This window comes from Hylobates moloch, unplaced genomic scaffold (genome assembly GCF_009828535.3).
Source record: "Hylobates moloch isolate HMO894 unplaced genomic scaffold, HMol_V3 SCAFFOLD_4, whole genome shotgun sequence".
Classification (NCBI taxonomy): domain Eukaryota; kingdom Metazoa; phylum Chordata; class Mammalia; order Primates; family Hylobatidae; genus Hylobates; species Hylobates moloch.
The window spans coordinates 109,748,655-109,767,714 of record NW_026652279.1 but is presented as its reverse complement, the minus strand read 5'-3'; the positions used below and the strand labels follow the sequence as shown (position 1 = coordinate 109,767,714).

Sequence of the window (19,060 nt, the reverse complement as noted above, 5' to 3'; positions counted from 1 at the left end):
CCAGCCTCATGGCTTCTTTTTAACATTCCAGCCTTTTATTCTGCTATTTCCTACCTCTCACTTTTTCTGATATTCCAACTTCTCCCAAATACAGTAGTCCCCTTTTAGATAGTTTCACTTTCCACAGTTTCAGTTACCAGCAGTCAGTTGAGGTCCGAAAACATTAAACAGAAAATTCCAGAAATAAACAATATGTAAACTTGAATTGCATGTCATTCTGAGTATCATATTGAAATCTTGCACCTTCCCACTCCATCCTGCCTGGGATGTGAATCTTCCCTTTGTCCAGGGGATCCATGCTGTAAACACTACCCACCCATGAGTCACTCACTTGGTAGACATCTCTGTTATCAGATCAAAAAAACATAGTCTATAGAGGGTTTGGTACTATCAGACATCTACTAGGGGTCTTGGAACATATCCCTCATGGATGAAGGGGGCCTACTGTACACCTAAAATTTTGCACTTACTGAAATCCCCTGCATAACTATGACTCATCCTTTATATCTGAGCTTAGATGTCATATTTTGAACCCCCAGTTTGATCTAAATGCTCTTTGTAAACCCATAGAACCTGTGCTCACCTGTCTTCTCACTTACCACAGTATATTAATAAATAAGTATGAGGACAGTAGACTAAGGTGGTTTTAAAGGCTTGGGTTCCTGCATTAGCAGACAGAAACCTAATTCAGACTCATTTCCTCAAACACCTCCCCCAAGCCTCCCTGGCTCGGGGCCTTTGTACTTGCTGTTCGCTCTACCTGGACCTCTTCCCTCAGTGGTCACACAGTTATGTTCTCCTTTTCATCTCTTAGCTCTTTTTTTTTTCTTTTGAGATGGAGTCATCACTCTGTTGCACAGGCTGGAGTGCAGTGGTGCTATCTCGGCTCACTGCAACCTCCGCCTCCTGGGTTCAAGCGATTCTCCTACCTCAGCCTCCCGAGTAGCTGGGACTATGGGCGCACACCACCATGCCCAGCTAATTTTTTTGTATTTTTAGTAGAGATGGGGTTCACCATATTGGCCAGGCTGGTCTTGAACTCCTGACCTCAGGTGACCCACCCATCTCGGCCTCCGAAAATGCTGGGATTATAGGCATGAGCCGTTGCGCCCAGCCCCATCTCTTGGTTCTTAGCCATAGCATCACCCTCCTCGAAGAGGCCTTCTCTGGCCCCCCTATATAATGTGGTTCCCACCTCTTCATAACACTTATCATAAACAAAAATTATCTGGTAAATTTACTTGTTAACACTCTGCCCCACCTCCAATAGAAAGTAAGCTTTAGGAGGGCAGGGAATTGTTTGACTGGTCCTCTTGTATCACCAGAATTTAAAACAGTTCTTAGAAACATAGTTGCTCAATAAATATACAGAATGAATGAATGAATAAATGAACAGAAAGTCTTGTGCTCAGAGTTGAACACAGGATTTCTATCTGAACTCTTTTCAGTTTTCTGCCATTATATTCAGTTTCCTAAGAAAAATGCAAGAAGGAGACAGTTCCAACTGTACACCAACTGTCCTGATAGAGGCTGCTGCATAGTCTGTTCTGCCCTGCAGACTCCTCCAGGATCCCTGATTCTCCCTCCCCCTTCCTTCAACCTCTGACATTGACATTGAGTGACAGCCAGTCCCTGCAGTCTTCCTTTCTCCCTGTTTCCTGGGGCCACCCTGAACTTACCCAGGTTTCTGCAGGGGTGTAAACCAAATAGAAACTGTGAGTATACTAAGGATTATGTGGAATGAGAAAGAGGATTTATTAGAGTTTTGTGATCCCTGGACGTCTCCCTACCTCGTTTTCCTTGGTAATAGACGTGGGCCAGGCTCTTCACTTGTGTTGGGGATGTAAAGTCTATTAACCAACACCTTAGGATGCCAACAAGCCAACAGGGGACATTTTTGCAAACAGATTTAAATATGCATCTGTCAGATGGTCACTTGCCACGTGATGTTTGTGTTCCATAATTCCACCACTTCACATCTAAATCCGACATTAAGGGCTCTGTGGGTTTGGTGTCTAAGGACTTAAAGAAGAACCACTGACACTTCTAAAATCAAATTATCTAAACTGCCTTTGAAATCGTAAGGCCTTTGTTGAGGAATGTCAACAAAGTGGTCCTGCCAGAATCTGAGAAATACCTTTGAGGCACTTTGCACAGCATACTGGCCAGGCAGCAGCATTGTATACAGCAGATCTTGGAAATGGATTGCCTGGTTATCCTGAAAATGAAGCATTATGCATTTTTCTAGTTGAGAAGAGATAAAAGCCTGTATCAGATGGAGTGAAATGTGCCCAATGTTTGGCATGGGCTTTCCAATGAAAATAAAAGGTCCAAACAAAGAGCAGAGCATGCAGTTTCAGATCTCCTAGGAGAAAGAATTTGGTGTTTGTAATTAGAAATTTTATATCAGGTGTTAGATTCACAAAGTGGGCAGGCAACTTTCTGGAAAGCTAACTGCTGAGACAGGGAGTCACTGTGTTCACCACTGGACTGGGGCTGGCTGAAAGGGATAACTTATGGGGAGGATTGAGGACCAGACCTGGCTGAAGCCCAGCATGTCGAAGAGAAACGTGTTATCCAAGAAGAGGCAAAGATCAAGCCACAGAGAATCTGAAAGGACAAAGAATCCATTGTTCTGCCCTGACAAGTGCCAAGAAACCTCCTTTAACCTCTTTGATTTTACTGAAATATTTAATGGTAAACTCATCCTTATGGCTTTTAATGGTAATACACACACACACACACACACACACACACACACACACACACACACACATATATACATACATATATTCTAGCCAGGGTCAGAATCAGATAACATGAGTTTGGATGTATTTGAAAGTAAATGGAAAAATGGAAAATAATGATACTGTAGTTACCAAGAAGGCTAAACGAGCTGGGAATTTGGTGGTTTCGAGGTGGATTCGATTCTTCATTTCCTGCCACTTCGTTGTTAATCTCTGTGCCATTGTGGGGGAGATACAGTGACTCATTTGCACACAGGGTCATGTAGTACTTTCTGAATTGTGATAAACATTCAGAGACAGGGTACGACCATCAGAGGCAAATTTTGCCAATTAAACTATATTGTGTAGATCATAAAGTATTTTTCTAAATTAAATCAAATCAGTAAGTATTTATCAAGCAGGTACTTATGTGAGAGGCTAACACACAAAAACAAACAGGATTTGAAATGCAAGGAAATGGAAAACAAGCTGGAAAATGGGAATTATAGTTGATCTTTTCTGAATTGTTTCCACAGACTCAGAGACAGGAAGTGAACTAACTTACTAACAGCCAGAAAGGAAAATTTTTTCTGGGAAATCTCTCTTTATAGAGCCAAAACAAATATTTTGATCTGGGAGAAAACAAAAGTTTAAGTGAATGTAAAACTGACCTTCACATTCAGATGCTAGATAAGTCAAAGAACTTCAATTAAATACTGATCACTTACTCTGTGGTAGGTACTGCTTATAGGAAGTTGAAAAGATATGGTGTCATTTATGAAGACATTTAAACATATATTATTCTGTGCAAAACAGGTACTATTCTGTGCCAAAAAATTTCCTTTGTCCTCAAAACTTCTTTGTTATTGTTATTTAGGAATGTTAGAAGGATAAGAATGTTAAGAGTTATTGTTATCTGAAGTTTATGACTTTGGCAAAATCTACCAGAGACTCTTTGTCCATCAAATGAAGAAATGTGGACTGGGTGATGATATCATTAGGTGGTTTTGTTTTGGTTAATTGGCTGTACCTCCGCACCACTGATTTTTTTAATTACTGGCTGCTGAGAGTAGTCAGCCTCCACCTTGAGTCCTTGAATCCCAGAAGGTTCTTAAAAGTATCAATGCTATTGGGACTAACTGAAATATCAAATATCTTTGCTGTGAATTGGAATTATATCAACTTCACCACCAAGTGCTAGATGAGTAAAGTGGGAAAGGACATTTACTGTATATGTCATTTACTCACTTCTCTAGCTACCCTAAATTCTATCCTTAAATCAGATTAGGCCACCAGAAGACCGTATGCCTGAACCACATTAAATTAGCCTCTCACCAAATGGCCTTTGCTGGCCTCAGAGGCTCTGAGAGGCAAGGTTTCCCCAAAAAGAAGGTGAGACAAATAAAATTCTGGATATGATGGAACTTTTGGAAGACAAATGAAAAATTATTGTAAGAGGTTACAAGAAGAAAAAGAAATAGAAACTACTGGAAGAATTAAAAGCTGTATAGGAAGGAAATTATCACCATAATACCCTACTTGGCTCTGCCCTGAGCAGCAATTACATAGTTACTATACTGAAAACATTGTTGAATATCTAAATAGAATTTAGTGGTAATGGATCTGAAAAACACAAAGATTTTTTCAAACAAATTTTTCATTTTAGAATAGTTTTACCAGCCTGGGCAACATGGTGAAACCCTGGCTCTACAAAAAATACAAAAAAATTAGCTGGGTATGGTGGCATGTGACTGTAGTCCTACCTACCTGGGGAGGCTGAGGTGGGAGGATCACTTGAGCCAGGGAAGTCGAGGCTGCAGTGAGCTGAGAAGAAATTCTGCACTCCATCCTGGGAAAAAATTGTGAAGATAGTAAACAGTTTCCATCTATCTCATACTAGTTTTCCCTATTATTAACTCCTTACAATAATTAAGTACATCTGTTACAATTAAGAAACCAATACTGGCCGGCGCGGTGGCTCACGCCTGTAATCCCAGCACTTTGGGAGGCCGAGGTGGGCGGATCACGAGGTCAGGAGATCGAGACCATCCTGGCTGACACAGTGAAACCCCGTCTCTACTAAAAATACAAAAAATTAGCAGGGCGAGGTGGTGGGCGCCTGTAGTCCCAGCTACTCAGGAGGCTGAGGCAAGAGAATGGCGTGAACCCCGGGGGGCGGAGCCTGCTGTGAGCCGAGATCGCGCCATTGCACTCCAGCCTGGGCGACAGCAAGACTCTGTCTCAAAAAAAAAAAAAAAAGAAACCAATACTGGGCCAGGCACGGTGTGGCTCACACCTGTAATTCCAGCACTTTGGGAGACTGAGGTGGGTAGATCACCTGAGGTCAGGAGTTCAAGACCAGCCTGGCCAACATGGCAAAACCTTGTCTCTAATAAAATACAAAAATTAGCTGGGTGTGGTGGTGGGCATCTGTAATCCCAGATTTGGGAGGCTGAGGCAGGAGAATTGCTTGAACCTGGGAGGTTGCAGTGAGCCAACATCATGCCACTGCACTCCAGCCTGAGCAACAGAGTGAGACTGTCTCAAAAAAAAAAGAAAAAGAAAAAAAGAAAAAGAAAAGAAACCAATACTGATACATTATTATTAACTAAAGTCAATACTTTTTTTCAGAATTTTTTAGTTCTTTCTTAATGTTGCTTTTCTGTTTCAGGATCTCATTCAGGACACCACATCACCGTTAGTCAGAGTGTCTCCTCGGGCTCTTCTTGGCTGTGAGTTTCTCAGAGCGTCCTTGTTTTTAATGGCCTTGAATATTTTGAAGAGTATGGGTTAGGTGTTTTGTAGAAAGCCCTTCACTTGGGATTTATCTGGTGGAGTTAGAGTTTGGAGGAAAACCCCAGAGGTAAAGTGCCATTTCCATCACATCCTGTCAAGAGTGCTGGTGTTAGTCAGTTAGGGCTGCCACTGCAAAATACCACAGACTGTGTGTTTTAAACAACAGAAATTTGTTGTGAAGCCTGGAAATATAAAATCCGCAGCATTGGTTTATTCTGAGGCCTCGCTCCTTGTCGCGCAGATGGCTGCCTTCTCATTGTGTTCTCACACGGCTCTTTCTCCATGCATCCACCTTCCTGGGGCCTTTCTCCCTGTGTCCTAATCTCTTCTTTTAAGAACACCAGACAGCTTGAATAGGGACTGCAACGGCCTCACTTTAACTTATTACCTACTGAAAGGTCCTGTCTCCAGATACAGTCCCATTCTTTGATCCTGGGAGTTAGGGCTTCAACATGTGAATTTGGGCAGGAGGGGGACACAATTCAGCCTGTAACAAGTACTTACTATCAACTGACTTCTCGCCGTTGTCCTTGATCATGTGGCTGAAGTAGTGTTTGTCAGGCTCCTCCTCTGTAAGTTACTCCCTCACCCCCGAACTCTGATACAGTTTTTAATTTTATTTATTTATTTATTTACTTATTTTTTGAGACGGAGTCTTGCTGTGTCACCCAGGCTGGAGTGCAATGGCACAATCTCGGCTCACTGCAACCTCCGCCTCCCAGGTTCAAGCGGTTCTCCTGCCTCAGCCTCCGAGTAGCTGGGATTACAGGTGCCCATCACCATGCCCAGCTAATTTTTGTATTTTTAGTAGAGACAGGGTTTTGCCATGTTAGCCAGACTGGCCTCGAACTCCTGACCTCAGGTGATCCACCTGCCTCGGCCACCCAAAGTGCTGTGATTACAGGTGTGAGCCATTGCGCCCGGCCTCTGATATAGTTAAGATATTCGTCCCCTCTAAATCTCTTGTAGAAACTTGGTCCTCAGTGTTGGAGGCGGAGCCCCGGAGAAGGTGTTTGGATCATGTGGCGGATCCCTCATGAACTTCTTGGTGGCATCCTCCTGGTAATGAGTGAGTTCCAGGTCTATTAGGTGCCTCAAGATGTGATTGTAAAAAACGGCCTGGCACCTCCTCCTCTCTCTCTTGCCTCCTCCTCCCTCACTGTGTGGCACACTTGCTCCCCTTTCTCCTTTTGCCATGATTGGAAGCTCCCTGAAGCCCTTACCAGAAGCAGATGCTTGGCTGAGTATAGTGGTTCATGCCTATAATCCCAGCACTTTGAGAGGTGGAGGCAGGGGGGATCGAGACCAGTGGGCAATATAGCAAGACCCTATCTCTACTATTTAAATATTTTTAAAACTTAAAAAAAAAGAGTTCTTGCCATTTTTTTTGTACAGCCTGCAGAACTGTGAGCCAAATAAATGACTTCTCTTTTAATTACCCAGGTTCAAGGAATCCTTTATAGCAATGCAAATAAACTATAAAGGATTCGTTGAACCTGGGTAATTAAAAGCAAAGAGATACATGTATGTATCACAATCAGCGTATAGACACATATCCATACATATTTCTATTTGTGACCCTGTGTATCTATGTTAAGCTATATAAGAGTTCATACTGATCTAATCCAGTACGACATGGATCATTCTAGCCTTCTCCCCTTCCCTGCAACTTTTTCTGTTTCACTTAGCAATACACATTTAAGATTCTTCCATGTCTTAGGGTGGCTTTGATAGCTCATTCCTTCTTGTTACTGTACAGTATTTCATTATACAGATGTACTAATGTTTGTTATGTAATTCCATTACTTATCCAACCCATTGAACAACATTCTGGTTACTTTCATTTAGAATTTTTTAATATGTTGCAAACTTTCATGTATCCGCAAAGTAATATGACTTCCAAAAAACTTACTGAATGCATTGGGATACGCTGAAGTATGATAGTTATGATGATAGCTGCTGGACATTGCGGTATGGTGGCGAAGAATACTGGCTCTGACTTTAGACTGCTTAGGTGCTGCCACCTCCCAGTATGTGATCTTAGATGGATGATCTAACTTCTCTGTGCCTCAGTGTCTTTGATTGTAAACAGGGATAGCAATTGTACCTGTACAGTATGAAACAACACCCAGTCCAGTAGACATTACCCACTTCTGTAATTTATTTTTATTTGCACATACCATGCAGCAAGCACATTACATACATCCCTCTATGCCTTCCAGCAAAAATAGGGAAAGCTTCATTTCCCCGTTTTATAGACTGAGAACCTGAAATGCAGAGACCATAAATCATTAGAACCAGGACTTGAATTGAGGTTAGTCATTTTACGAAGGCTCTGATCATTCAACTTCATTACAGTGATTCTCCAGACCAAAAGAGAAGTTTCCTTTCACACAGCCCTAGACATACTGGACCTGCAATATCATCTTTACTCTGGGTTGTCACATTTTATGAAGGACAAACTAGAATGTATGAAACAGATGATCAAGTTGATGAAAGGTCTGTAAACCCTTTTAAATGAGGTTTGACTGAAGGAACTAGGGATGATTACGTGGGTGAAAAAATAAAATATCAGAGATGAAATAAACCAAAATGTTAACAACACGTGTTTCTCAATGGTGGGCTAACAGGTGATATTTATTTTTTCATATATTTCTAGATTTTCTAAGATGCATCGTATATATGCACATATACATGCATCATAGTAAATCTAGAAGTACAAAAAAATAAAAATCTGCCTGGTGCAGTGGCTCACACCTTTAATCCCAGCACTTTGGGAGGCCGAGGTGGGTGGATCACCTGAGGTCAGGAGTTTAAGACTAGCCTGGCCAACATGGTGAAACCCGTCTCTACTAAAATATAAAAATTAGTCAGACATGGTGGCAAGCACCTGTAATCCTAGCTACTCGAGAGGCTGAGGCACAAGAATAGCTTGAAACCAAGAGGCGGAAGTTGCAGTGAGCTGAGATTGCGCCATTGCACTCCAATTGCACTCCATTGCACTCCTGTGCGACAGAGCGAGACTCCATCTCAAAATAAATAAATAAATAAAAATAAAAATCATAATCATAATATATATTTTCTATGATGTATATACATAAGCATATATATGTGCATCAGAAAATCTAGAAAATATAAAAAATGCATCCTAGAAAATATAGAAAATTTTAAAAAGAAATAAAAATATGCACGTATATATGAAACTTTTATAAGAAAAAATATCTTAATAAATTGTGGTTTTAAAAAACTTACTAGGCTGTTGTGTGAAAGACAGATTAAATGTTTTGTTTATGACTTCAGAAGACAGAGTTTGTGCTCAATATGTGAAAATTATCTTGAGGCATATTTGGGCTCATTATACATAAAATTAGCTGATGTGATGTAGCCACCTCCCCTCTACCAGAAAGGGTTTGATCACAGGCTGGCATCAGGCTAGACCGGATGACTTCTGAGATCTCTTTAGCTTTTATTCCATAACCTGGGCTTCTACTTAAGAACACAAAATGTTTTTAATTGTTTTAGCTCACGATGTACAAATTGATGCTGTTAATATAAATACATTTAGTTTATTCATCTCTCCAAGCACCCAAGAACACTTAGAGATTTGTTTTATGTATTAGGATAAAATGGACCTGTATTTTCTTAGAATAATCTGAGAATTTTTACTCATTCAAACTAGACTTTTTTTCATCTTGTATTGGTTTCCTAGGGCTGCTATAATAAATTACCACAACCTGCGTGGCTAGAAACAACAGAAAATTTTCCTCTCAAAGTTGCAGAGGCGAGAAGTCCCAAAATCAAGGTGTCAACAGAGCTGTGCTCCCTCAGAGGCTCTAGGGAAGAGTCCTTCCTTGCCTCTCCCAGCTTCAGGAGGCTGCAGGCATTCCTTGGCTTGTGGCTGCATAACTCCAGTCTCTGCCTCTGTCTTCACACTACCTTCTCCTCTTCCTTCTGTGTCTCTCCTCTATGTATCTCTTATAATGACACCTTGATATTGGATTTAGGGGCAACTTGGATAATCCAGGATCATCTCATCTTGAGATCCTTAATTACAACTCCAAAAACCTTTCCAAATAAAATCACATTTACAAGTTCTGGGAGGTGGACATATATTTTGGGAAGGCCACCATTCAATCCACAATTAAGAAGTTTGTGAGACATTTTGACAATTTGCTTTCTGATACTGATTCTTTGCTCTAGTCCTTCTTCCTCTAGACCTGCCAATCTTCCTGCCCATCTCTGATACTTATTCCAGCCAACTTCTATCTTAAGAGTCTCTCCCTTCACCTCATCCAGGAGGCCTTTCCTGACCACTGTTGTCTTGCTCACCTCTATAGGCCTAGCATTTAGTGTGGCATATGCACAGAACTTAACAAATATTTGTTGAAAGAATCAATGAACCTACCAAAGGAGGTCAAAGATGATGCCCACCCTTCTTCTGAGTTACTCAGAGGTCATAAGTTTTTAGTGATGCCTGGAGAATTTCAGGGAGAGGATGACATTTCTCTTATTTGAGAGTCTGATAAATTCCAGGGGATTTTTCCACTGATACCACACTGCAAATATTTAAGGGGAATGAGGCTGGGCACAGTGGCTCACGCCTGTAATCCCAGCACTTTGGGAGGCCAAGGTGGGAGGATCACCTGAGGTCAGGAGTTTAAGACCAGCCTGGCCAACATGGCGAAACTCTGTCTCTACTAAGAATTCAAAAATTAGCTGGGTGTGGTGGCGCACGCCTGAAATTCCAGGTACTCAGGAGGCCGAGGCAGGAGATTCTCTTGAATGTCGGAGGCAGAGGTTGCAGTGAGCCGAGATTGTGCCACTGCACTCCAGCCTGGGTGACAGAGTGACATTCGGTCTCAAAATAAGTACATAAATAAAGATAAATAAATAAAGGGAATGAGAGGCTTAACCTAACCTGTTTTTTTATTCTCAAGGCACAAGAATGTAGGGAGTTAAAGTCAAATGCCACAGTTACTAGAGGGCTAATGACTTTAATTAACTGAGTAATTTTGAAGAGTGGGAGTTTTTTGTCATATTGTTTTTGAAAGTGGAGGATGAGGTTCTTTTGAGGAAAGCCTCAAAATGTAACTAGGATGTGGGGGTGAAGGAATAAGGGGTGAATCTTCTCTTGACGTGGAGCAGCCCTAGTTGGTTCTAAGTGAGATAACTTGGCTAATTAAAAGCAGTTAAAATGGCACATTTTGAGGCTTTGTAATTTATTTGAAAATTAGATTTGCTGCCCCATACGCCGGCAACTTGCTGGGAATTCATCCCTTTCTCCAAGTAGCTTTTTGAGAGGTGATTTATGTCTTCAGAAACCATAAATGGTGGTTCTTGATATTGGAGCTTGATCCTGAATTGAGTGTTATTTTTACTTGGGATTAAAGGCTCTGAGGTTCATGTCTTGAGGTAGAGTTTCAACTCTTTTTGTTTCTTGGAGAAGAGTTAATGAATGCAGTTGGTCTGTTTTCCTTCTCTCACTGCCTGCCTGCCAGGAACGAAATACCTGAGTCTGACTTTCCATCTCAACCTTGACCTTGAATATTTTTTTTGTTTTTTGGGTTTTTTTTCCTCAGTGAATCAAGTGAGGCAAGATCCTAAATTGAGAAAGGGGAAGGGAAAGGAGATGTTGAGGGGTGGAGGGAGGCAATGGTGTGAAACTGTATGAAGGACAGTGGAGAGGGGTCAGAATAGGGATGCATAGTCTCATTACCCAGAAGCACTAAGGACCCACTGGAGATTTGGGGGTTAAAGTCATGAATTTCAGTTACAACAAACCGACTGGCTTGTGTATTTTTCTCCATCCATATTCAGCCGCATTGGTATAGGCATGTAGTAGGCACAGCTGCATTTAGCTCAGCGCATGGCCTTGCCAAGGGAATAAGACAAATCAAGATGGGGGCAAGAAAGTCAAAGGTATGTGCAAGGCAATGATTAGACATCTCCAGATGCCCATTGACATGCAACCCCTCTTTATTAGTCTGCTAGGGCTATCGTAACAAAATGCCACAGACTGAGTGGTTTAAGCAACAAGAATTTATTTTCTCACAATTCTGGAAGCCAAAAGTCCAAGATCAAGGTGTCAACAGGACTGGTTTCTTCCAAGGCCTCTCTCCTTGGCTAGCCCGTGTCTGCCTTCTTGCCATATTCTCACATGGTCTTTTCTCTGTGCACACTCATCCCTGGCATCTTTTCCTCTTCTTATAAAGACACCAGTCAGATTGAATTAGGGTCTACCCTAATGGCCTCATTTTAACTTGATCACCTCTTTGAAGACCCCATCTCCAAAGCATTCACACTTTTTCAGTACAAAGTAAAAAATACATTTTACATTTGACCCAGTGCACACATACCTAGATATATAAGTGAAAAAAGTTTCCACAAGATGCACAATGCACTTTGATATTTTAGATATTTTCTTTTCTATTAAAAAAAATCTCTACAGGGATATGTTAAGCATGTCAAACAAATAATTACATAGTTATGTGTAGATATAGTGTAGTAATGTAAACACTAACTATTGATGTAACAAAGAATTGTGTTTTTTGTTTTTTTTTTTGAGACTGAGTTTCACTCCTGTTGCCCAGACTGGAGTGCAATGACGTGATCTCGATTCACTGCAACCTCTACCTCCCGGGTGTTCCAGCAATTCTCCTGCCTCAGCCTCCTAAGTAGCTAGGATTACAGGCATGCATGTGCCACCACGCCTAGCCAATTTTTTGTACTTTTTTAGTAGAGATGGGGTTTCACCGTGTTGGTCAGGCTGGTCTCGAATGCCTTGGCCTCTCAAAGTACTGGGATTATAGGCATAAGCCACCACGCCTGGCCAGAACTGTGTTCTAACTAATGGGAAGATAAATGACACATGTAAGAGAGATAAAAATCCTCATTTATCATAATAGGAAATAAATTTCAAAAACAGTTGAATAGAGATATAGAATATATGCATATTATTTTAAAATATGTGAGCAAAGAATAGAAGTAATGGTTAAAAATGCTGAGAGTGCCCACCTTTAGTGAGAAGGATATGCTAGGAAGTGGGGCTCAGGAGGTGGTAACTTAGAACTTTTTTGTTTTCATTAGAAGCTTTTGAGTACCATTTGATTTTAGACTATGTATATATGTTGTTTGATGAAAATGAAAAATAGGCCAGGTGAAGTGGTTCACATAGCAAGGCTCTGCCTTAAAAAAATAAAATAGGCCAAGCATAGTGGCTCATGCCTATAATCCCAGCATTTTGAGAGGCCGAGGCGGGCAGATCACCTGAGGTCAGGAGTTCGAGACCAGCCTGGCCAACATGACGAAACCCCATTTCTACTAAAAATATAAAAATTAGCCAGGCATGGTAGCACATGCCTGTAATCCCAGCTACTTGGGAGGCTGAGGCAGGAGAATTGTTTGAACCTGGGAGGTGGATGTTGCAATGAGCTGAGATCGTGCCACTGCACTCCAGCCTGGGTGACAGAGCAAGACTCTGTCTCAAAAATATAATAATAAAATAAAATAAAATTTTTTTAAGATACATAGTGTATTCAGCTATCTATTCTGCTGACCCTTAGGGACAGCCTTGGTTGAGTTTCTTGCTGCACCTCCAAACCTCCACACCAACTGCTTGCAGCTGCTTTTTGCTCAGAATTTCAGGCTGTGCATTTATTTGATAGTGTTTGTATGAGGGGTTCTTCAAAAAGTTCATGAAAAGTGTGTATTATAGAAAAACTATACATGCATTTCAAAATATTTTTCCACCAAAATAAAGTCATACTAACCTGTTATAACATGTATGAACAGGATCTAGTTTGAGGCACAAGAAGGATAAGACATCAGTTTAACAAGAGCCCCTATCAGAACAATATGAATTCTACTAAAATTGAAGCAAGAATATCAAATTGATGGTGAAGCTTGTGTGGAAGAATGGTGAAATCTTGATGCTTTATGAAAAGTTTATGAGGACAATGCCCTAAAGAAATCAGCAGTTTTACAAATAGAAAACTCATTTGAAGAATGGATGAGATGATGTTGAAGATAAAGCCTGCAGCAACAGACCATCCACATCAATTTGCAAGGAAAATATTTATCTTGTTTGTGCCCGAATTGCAGAGGACCAGCAATTAATAGACAACACTATAGACATGTCAATTTGTTCAGCCTATACAATTCTGACTGAAAAACTAAAGTTGGGCAAACTTTCCAATCGATGGGTGCCAAAACTGTTATGTCCAAATCGCCTGCAGACAAGAGCAGAGCATTCAATGGAAATTTAAAACAAGTGAGATCAAGATCCTGAGGCAATTCTTTGAAGAGCTGTAACAGGAGATGAAAAATGGCTTTACCAGCACAATCCTGAAGATAAAGCAAAATCAAAGCAATGGCTACCAAGAGGTGGAAGTGGTCCAGTCAAAGCAAAAGCAGACCAGTCAAGATCAAACAGCATGGCAACAGTTTTTGGGATGCTCAAGGCATTTTGTTTGGTGACTTTCTGGAGAGCCAAAGAATGATAACAATGGCTTATTATGAGAGTGTTTTGAGAAAGTTAGCAAAAGCTTTAGTAGAAAAACACCCGAGAAAGCTTCACCAGAGAGGCCTTCTCCACCACAACAATACTCCTGCTCATTCCTCTCATCAAACAAGGACAATTTTGGAAGTGTTTCAATGGGAAATCATTGAACATCCACCTTACAGTCCTGATCTGACTTCTTTTTGTTTCCTAATCTTAAAAAAATCTGGGCCAGGTTCAGTGTCTCATGCCTGTAGTCCCAGCACTTTGGGAGGCTGAGGCAGGTGGTTCACTTGAGGTCGGGAGTTTGAGACCAGCCTGGCCATCATGGCAAAACCCCATCTCTACTAAAAATACAAAAATTAGCCAGGCATGGTGGCACATGCCTGTAATCCCAGCTGAGACAGGAGAATCACTTGAACCCAGGAGATGGAGGTTGCAGTGAGCCAAGATCATGCCACCACACTCCAGCTTGAGCAAGACAACAGAGCAAGACTCTGTCTCAAAAATAAATATATAAATAAAATCTGTAAGGGGCACTCATTTTTCTTCAGTTAATAATGTATTGGGAGGATTGCTTGAGCCTGGGAGGTCAAGGTTGCAGTGAGCTATGGTTGCACCACTGCCCTCCAGCCTGAGTGACACAGAGTGAGACCCTGTGGCCAAAAAAAAAAAGTAAAAAAGACAGTATTGACCTGGTTAAATTCCGAGGACCCTCAGTTCTTTAGGGATGAACTAAATGGCTGGTACCATCATTTACAAAAGTGTCTTGAACTCGATGGAGGTTATGTTGAGAAATAAAGTTTATATTTTAAATTATTATCTTTTAATTCCCTTTTCCATGAACTTTTTGAAGTCCTCTCATATTTTAGGTCAGAGGTTCCCAGTCCTTTTAATACATGAAGATCCTTCTTTCTTTACAGAGAGTTGGGATAACCAGTGGTAAAGAGCACAGACCCTGGAGCCAGACTCCGGGTTCAGATTCCAGCTTTGCCATTTACTATATGACTCCAGCATGTGTCTTAACATCTCTGCCCCTCAGTTTCATTATCTGTAACACAGGGATAGTAGCAGTACTTACCTCATAGGAGTGTTAGGAAAATTAAACAAGTTAATATTTTTTAAGTGCTTAGAACAGTACCCAGCATGTTAAATAAATAAAATTTCATGAGAAAGTAGTGTCCTTTTTGAATCTACATATTGAGAAAATATGTACCTAACTCCAAATTACCATGAATTTAGTAAAACTATACAAAATAATTCATATTTGTTTATCACGCCTGGATTTGCACAATTTGCAAGACAGTATATCTGTGAAAGATGCTATTACTTATCAGTCTATAGAAACTATTTAATATGCATATGAATTTGCAATAAATCTGAGGAGGTCAGGAGTTCACAATATACATATACGCTCCACACACTGACCCTCAATGTCTGCAAAGTAGGACTATAATTGGTTATTTTTAACTAATTAGAATCCTTCTAGAATTTTTATGTTTACACTAATATAATGTTCTCTCTCCTCCTACCAGAGTCATGGCTCAATATGACCCGTGAGAGTTGAGTAAACAAAACTAACACATACGGCAGAAGTTTGGCACCCTGGAAACCTAACATAAGAAATGATTGACTAGAGTACTGAGAGGCATATTTAGAATGCAAGTGTAATGAACAAAGCTTCAATCTACTTTAACCCATTGCCTGAGAATTGACTGCATTAACAAAAAAGGGTTAGCCAACAGCAGATGCAGGGAACGGTCAAAAAACAAAAGGTGACAAGGATCTCTTGCGCTGTCTAGGGGAAAAGGTACTGACCTATGAACACAAATAATCCAGTCTCTTGAACACAAATATCCCTACACTGTGGAGATACAAAGCCTCATGATTGTGTCATTAATTTTTAATCTATCCTTGTTTGTTCTGATCCAAGTTTAACAAGCAACATCCTGTGATAATATGGCTTGTCGTATAGTTTTGTCTATGGGAAAAAGATATGTTTGGCACTATTACTTTTCATCGTAAGTGAGTAAATCAGCATTCTAGATTACGCAGCAGTTGCTATGAGTGAATTTACTTAACATGAATTTCTGAAAGACTTGTCAACTCTGGGTGCCCAGGAGTCAGGTTTAGCACCTCCAAAAAGACAAGAGTAGAGGATGAGACCCTGAAATGAAAGGACTACAGGTACTACTACCTCATGGGAGTGAGGCAGTCCCAGACCGTCTTTTATAATAGCAACATGGAATCCTCATTCCCAATAGGCTTGTAACTTTGGTTTTTTCTGGTAGAGAGTGATCCCTACTACATTGTTACCCCTAGGAAAAGTAGGCTAAGACGTATTTTTGCCTTTGACAACCAGTTCTGGTTTGGAATGTGTGCTACATCAATGACTTGAACTATGTTAATTAACTACTACTTATGTACTGTATTGATTCCTTCAGTTCAATAATTAACCTGAGAAATGAGCAAAACATTTGTTGGAAGATGTATGGCTATAAAGATGGATTATAGAAATGTGGAAGCAACCTAACTATCCATCGTCAGATGAATGGATAATCAAAAGGTGCCATATGCATACAACGGAATATTAGTCTTAAAAAGGAAAGATATTCCAGCACATGCTACATCATAGATGAACCTGGAGGACATAATGCTGAGTGACATAAGCCAGACACAAAAAAGACAAATACTGTATGATTCTGCTTATATGAGGTACCAAGAGTAGCCAAACTTACAGAGATGGAAAGTAGAATGGTGGTTGCCAGGGCCTGGAGAAAGGAGGGATAGGGAATTAGCATTTAGTGAGTACAGAGTTTGTTTTGCAAGATAAAAGGTTTTGGAGAAGGATAGTTGCTCAACAGTATGAATGTATTTAATGCCACTGAACTATCCACTTAAAAATGGTTAAGGTGGGCCAGGCGCGGTGGCTCACGCCTGTAATTCCACCACTTTGGGAGGCTGAGACGGGCGGATCACGAGGTCAGGAGATCGAGACCATCTTGGCTAACATGGTGAGACCCCGTGTCTACTAAAAATACAAAAAATTAGCCGGGCGTGGTGGCGGGCGCCTGTAGTCCCAGCTACGCGGGAGGCTGAGGCAGGAAAATGGCGTGAACCCAAAGAAAGAAAGAAAGAAAGAAAGAAAGAAAGAAAGAAAGAAAGAAAGAAAGAAAGAAAGAAAGAAAGAAAGAAAGAAAGAAAGAAAGAAAGAAAGAAACATTAGGCCCGGGAGAATCAGACTGCGTTGCCCCCCTTGTTCTCAGTTCAGCTATCGCTCCCAGGGTTTGGACCAGAAAGCCCTCGCTGGCCCAGCAGATGGCGCCGGTGCCCGCAGTGCACCTCCAGGCGCAAAGAGGGCGCTCTCGACAGGCCTCTTGTTCCTCTCCTGGGTGACTCTTCCGCCTTCCGAGCCCGCCTTCTCGCCACGCACCTGCGTCAGCGCGCTCTGCGCGTGCGCCGGCGGCAGGGCTGTGGGGAGAATGGCTGCGTCTTCGAGTGGTGAGAAGGAGAAGGAGCGGCTGGGAGGCGGTTTGGTAGTGGCGAGTGGTAACAGCACACGAGAGCGGCTGCTGTCTGCGCTTGAGGATTTGGAGGTCTTGTCTAGGTAATGCGGCGAGCCTGAGAGCCGGGCTGGAGCTGGGCCGGGGGACTGACCCCGGAGCCGGCCGGCTCTGCGTTTGTGCTCGTTCTCGGGGTTCGGCGGGGAGGGCCAGCTGGGGAGTTTCGGGTGCATGAGGGTCACGGACGTGGGGTCCGCAGCCCTCTGGCACTCTGGGCAGCGGTTTTTCCCGTTAGAGGGAATTTTAGTAATGATAAGAACTCGCGCTGTCTGAGCCCCTTCGTCCGCAGCCAGCCACTTAACATTTATGGAACGCCCCTTAGGTGTTAAGCATTGGGGAGACGGTAGTGAAGGGTAGGCTGGATGCCAGCTGTCGAGAGAGAGACAGATGTGTAAACTGGCTTGGGGCCTGTTTTTATTAGAGGGCTGCGCTGCGGGGTACTGAAGCACAGGAGCTAGGCACCTTTCCTGGTTGTAGTCAGGGCAGGCTCTCTGAAGAAAGGGCTGCTTGAGAAGCATGAGCTCGCCGAACTCACTAGGCAGCACAGGTAGATGGAACAGCAAGTCCAAAAAGCTTGGCTTGGTGGAGTTGCAAGTTGTTTAGAATGGTTGTGTGTCAGAGATAGCAGATGAAATTAGATGTCATTCTTCATCTTCTGTCACCTTTCATGATAAGTCTTTCAAGTTGAAGCCTTCCTTGACTCCCTTCCATTGACTTGGATGGTAAATTATCTTGGTTCTACCTCCTAAACTGTTGCTCAAATTTGCCCTCTCGTTCCTACCCACCCCCCGCTGTTCATAACTACTTCTTAAATGTAGCCTCCTAAACAGTTTTAATTGCCTCATGCTTCTGTACTTTATCCCTTTATATTGGCCGATACCAGTTTTAAAAGGCATGTTGTATCACTTTTCTGCAGAAAAATTATATAAAACCTACCTCATTGGTAGGTTTGCGTTGTCCAGTGAGGCAAAGTTCAAATTCTTTAGTCAGACTTCCACGTCTTCAGTGCCATTCCCAGTCTACCCCCGATTTGGTGAATGATTCATATATCCTTCAGAATCCAGCTCAAATGTCACTTTTTCTGTAGCCAACATTCTTTGACAGCTTTAGAATAAATCTTATATGTTGTATTTTAAAATATACCTGATATAATCAGCACTTTATCTTTGGTGTAAATTTAGTCCTTGCCATAGTATTGCTACCAAGTTACCAGGTCAGTACAATATTTAATGATGGAAGAAAACCCGAAAACACCTAGACACCAGAAATTAAATGGCTTATGTGTTTGATCCACTGTTTAAAATAAACTGTATTAGGGCCGGGTGCGGTGGCTTACGCCTGTAATCCCAGCACTTTGGGAGGCCAAGGCGGGCGGATCATTGGAACTTCTTCACAGAATGAAGCTGCTCTGGTGGTGTGACTGGCTTCCAGAAAAGTCTCATGTGTTCAGTCAGAGATAGTTACGTGTACTGATTCTG

The 19,060-nt window shown here is 41.7% G+C and overlaps 1 protein-coding gene across 3 annotated transcripts in view; it reads left to right on the top strand.

Moving 5' to 3' along the window:
* The window catches only part of MED4 (mediator complex subunit 4), a 153,638-nt gene that overhangs the window by 117,677 nt on the left and 16,901 nt on the right, over positions 1-19,060 (top strand). For 2 of the 3 annotated variants that reach the window (XM_058437871.1, XM_032150854.2), the window contains one exon: positions 5,398-5,458. Coding sequence is in view for 2 of the 3 variants with exons in the window: in XM_032150854.2 (XP_032006745.1) it covers positions 5,398-5,458 (61 nt within the window). In the remaining variant the exon portion in view is untranslated. Of the gene's footprint in view, positions 1-5,397; positions 5,459-17,266; positions 17,627-19,060 lie in introns of those variants that run through there. The other variant, XM_032150853.2, reaches the window with a different exon arrangement.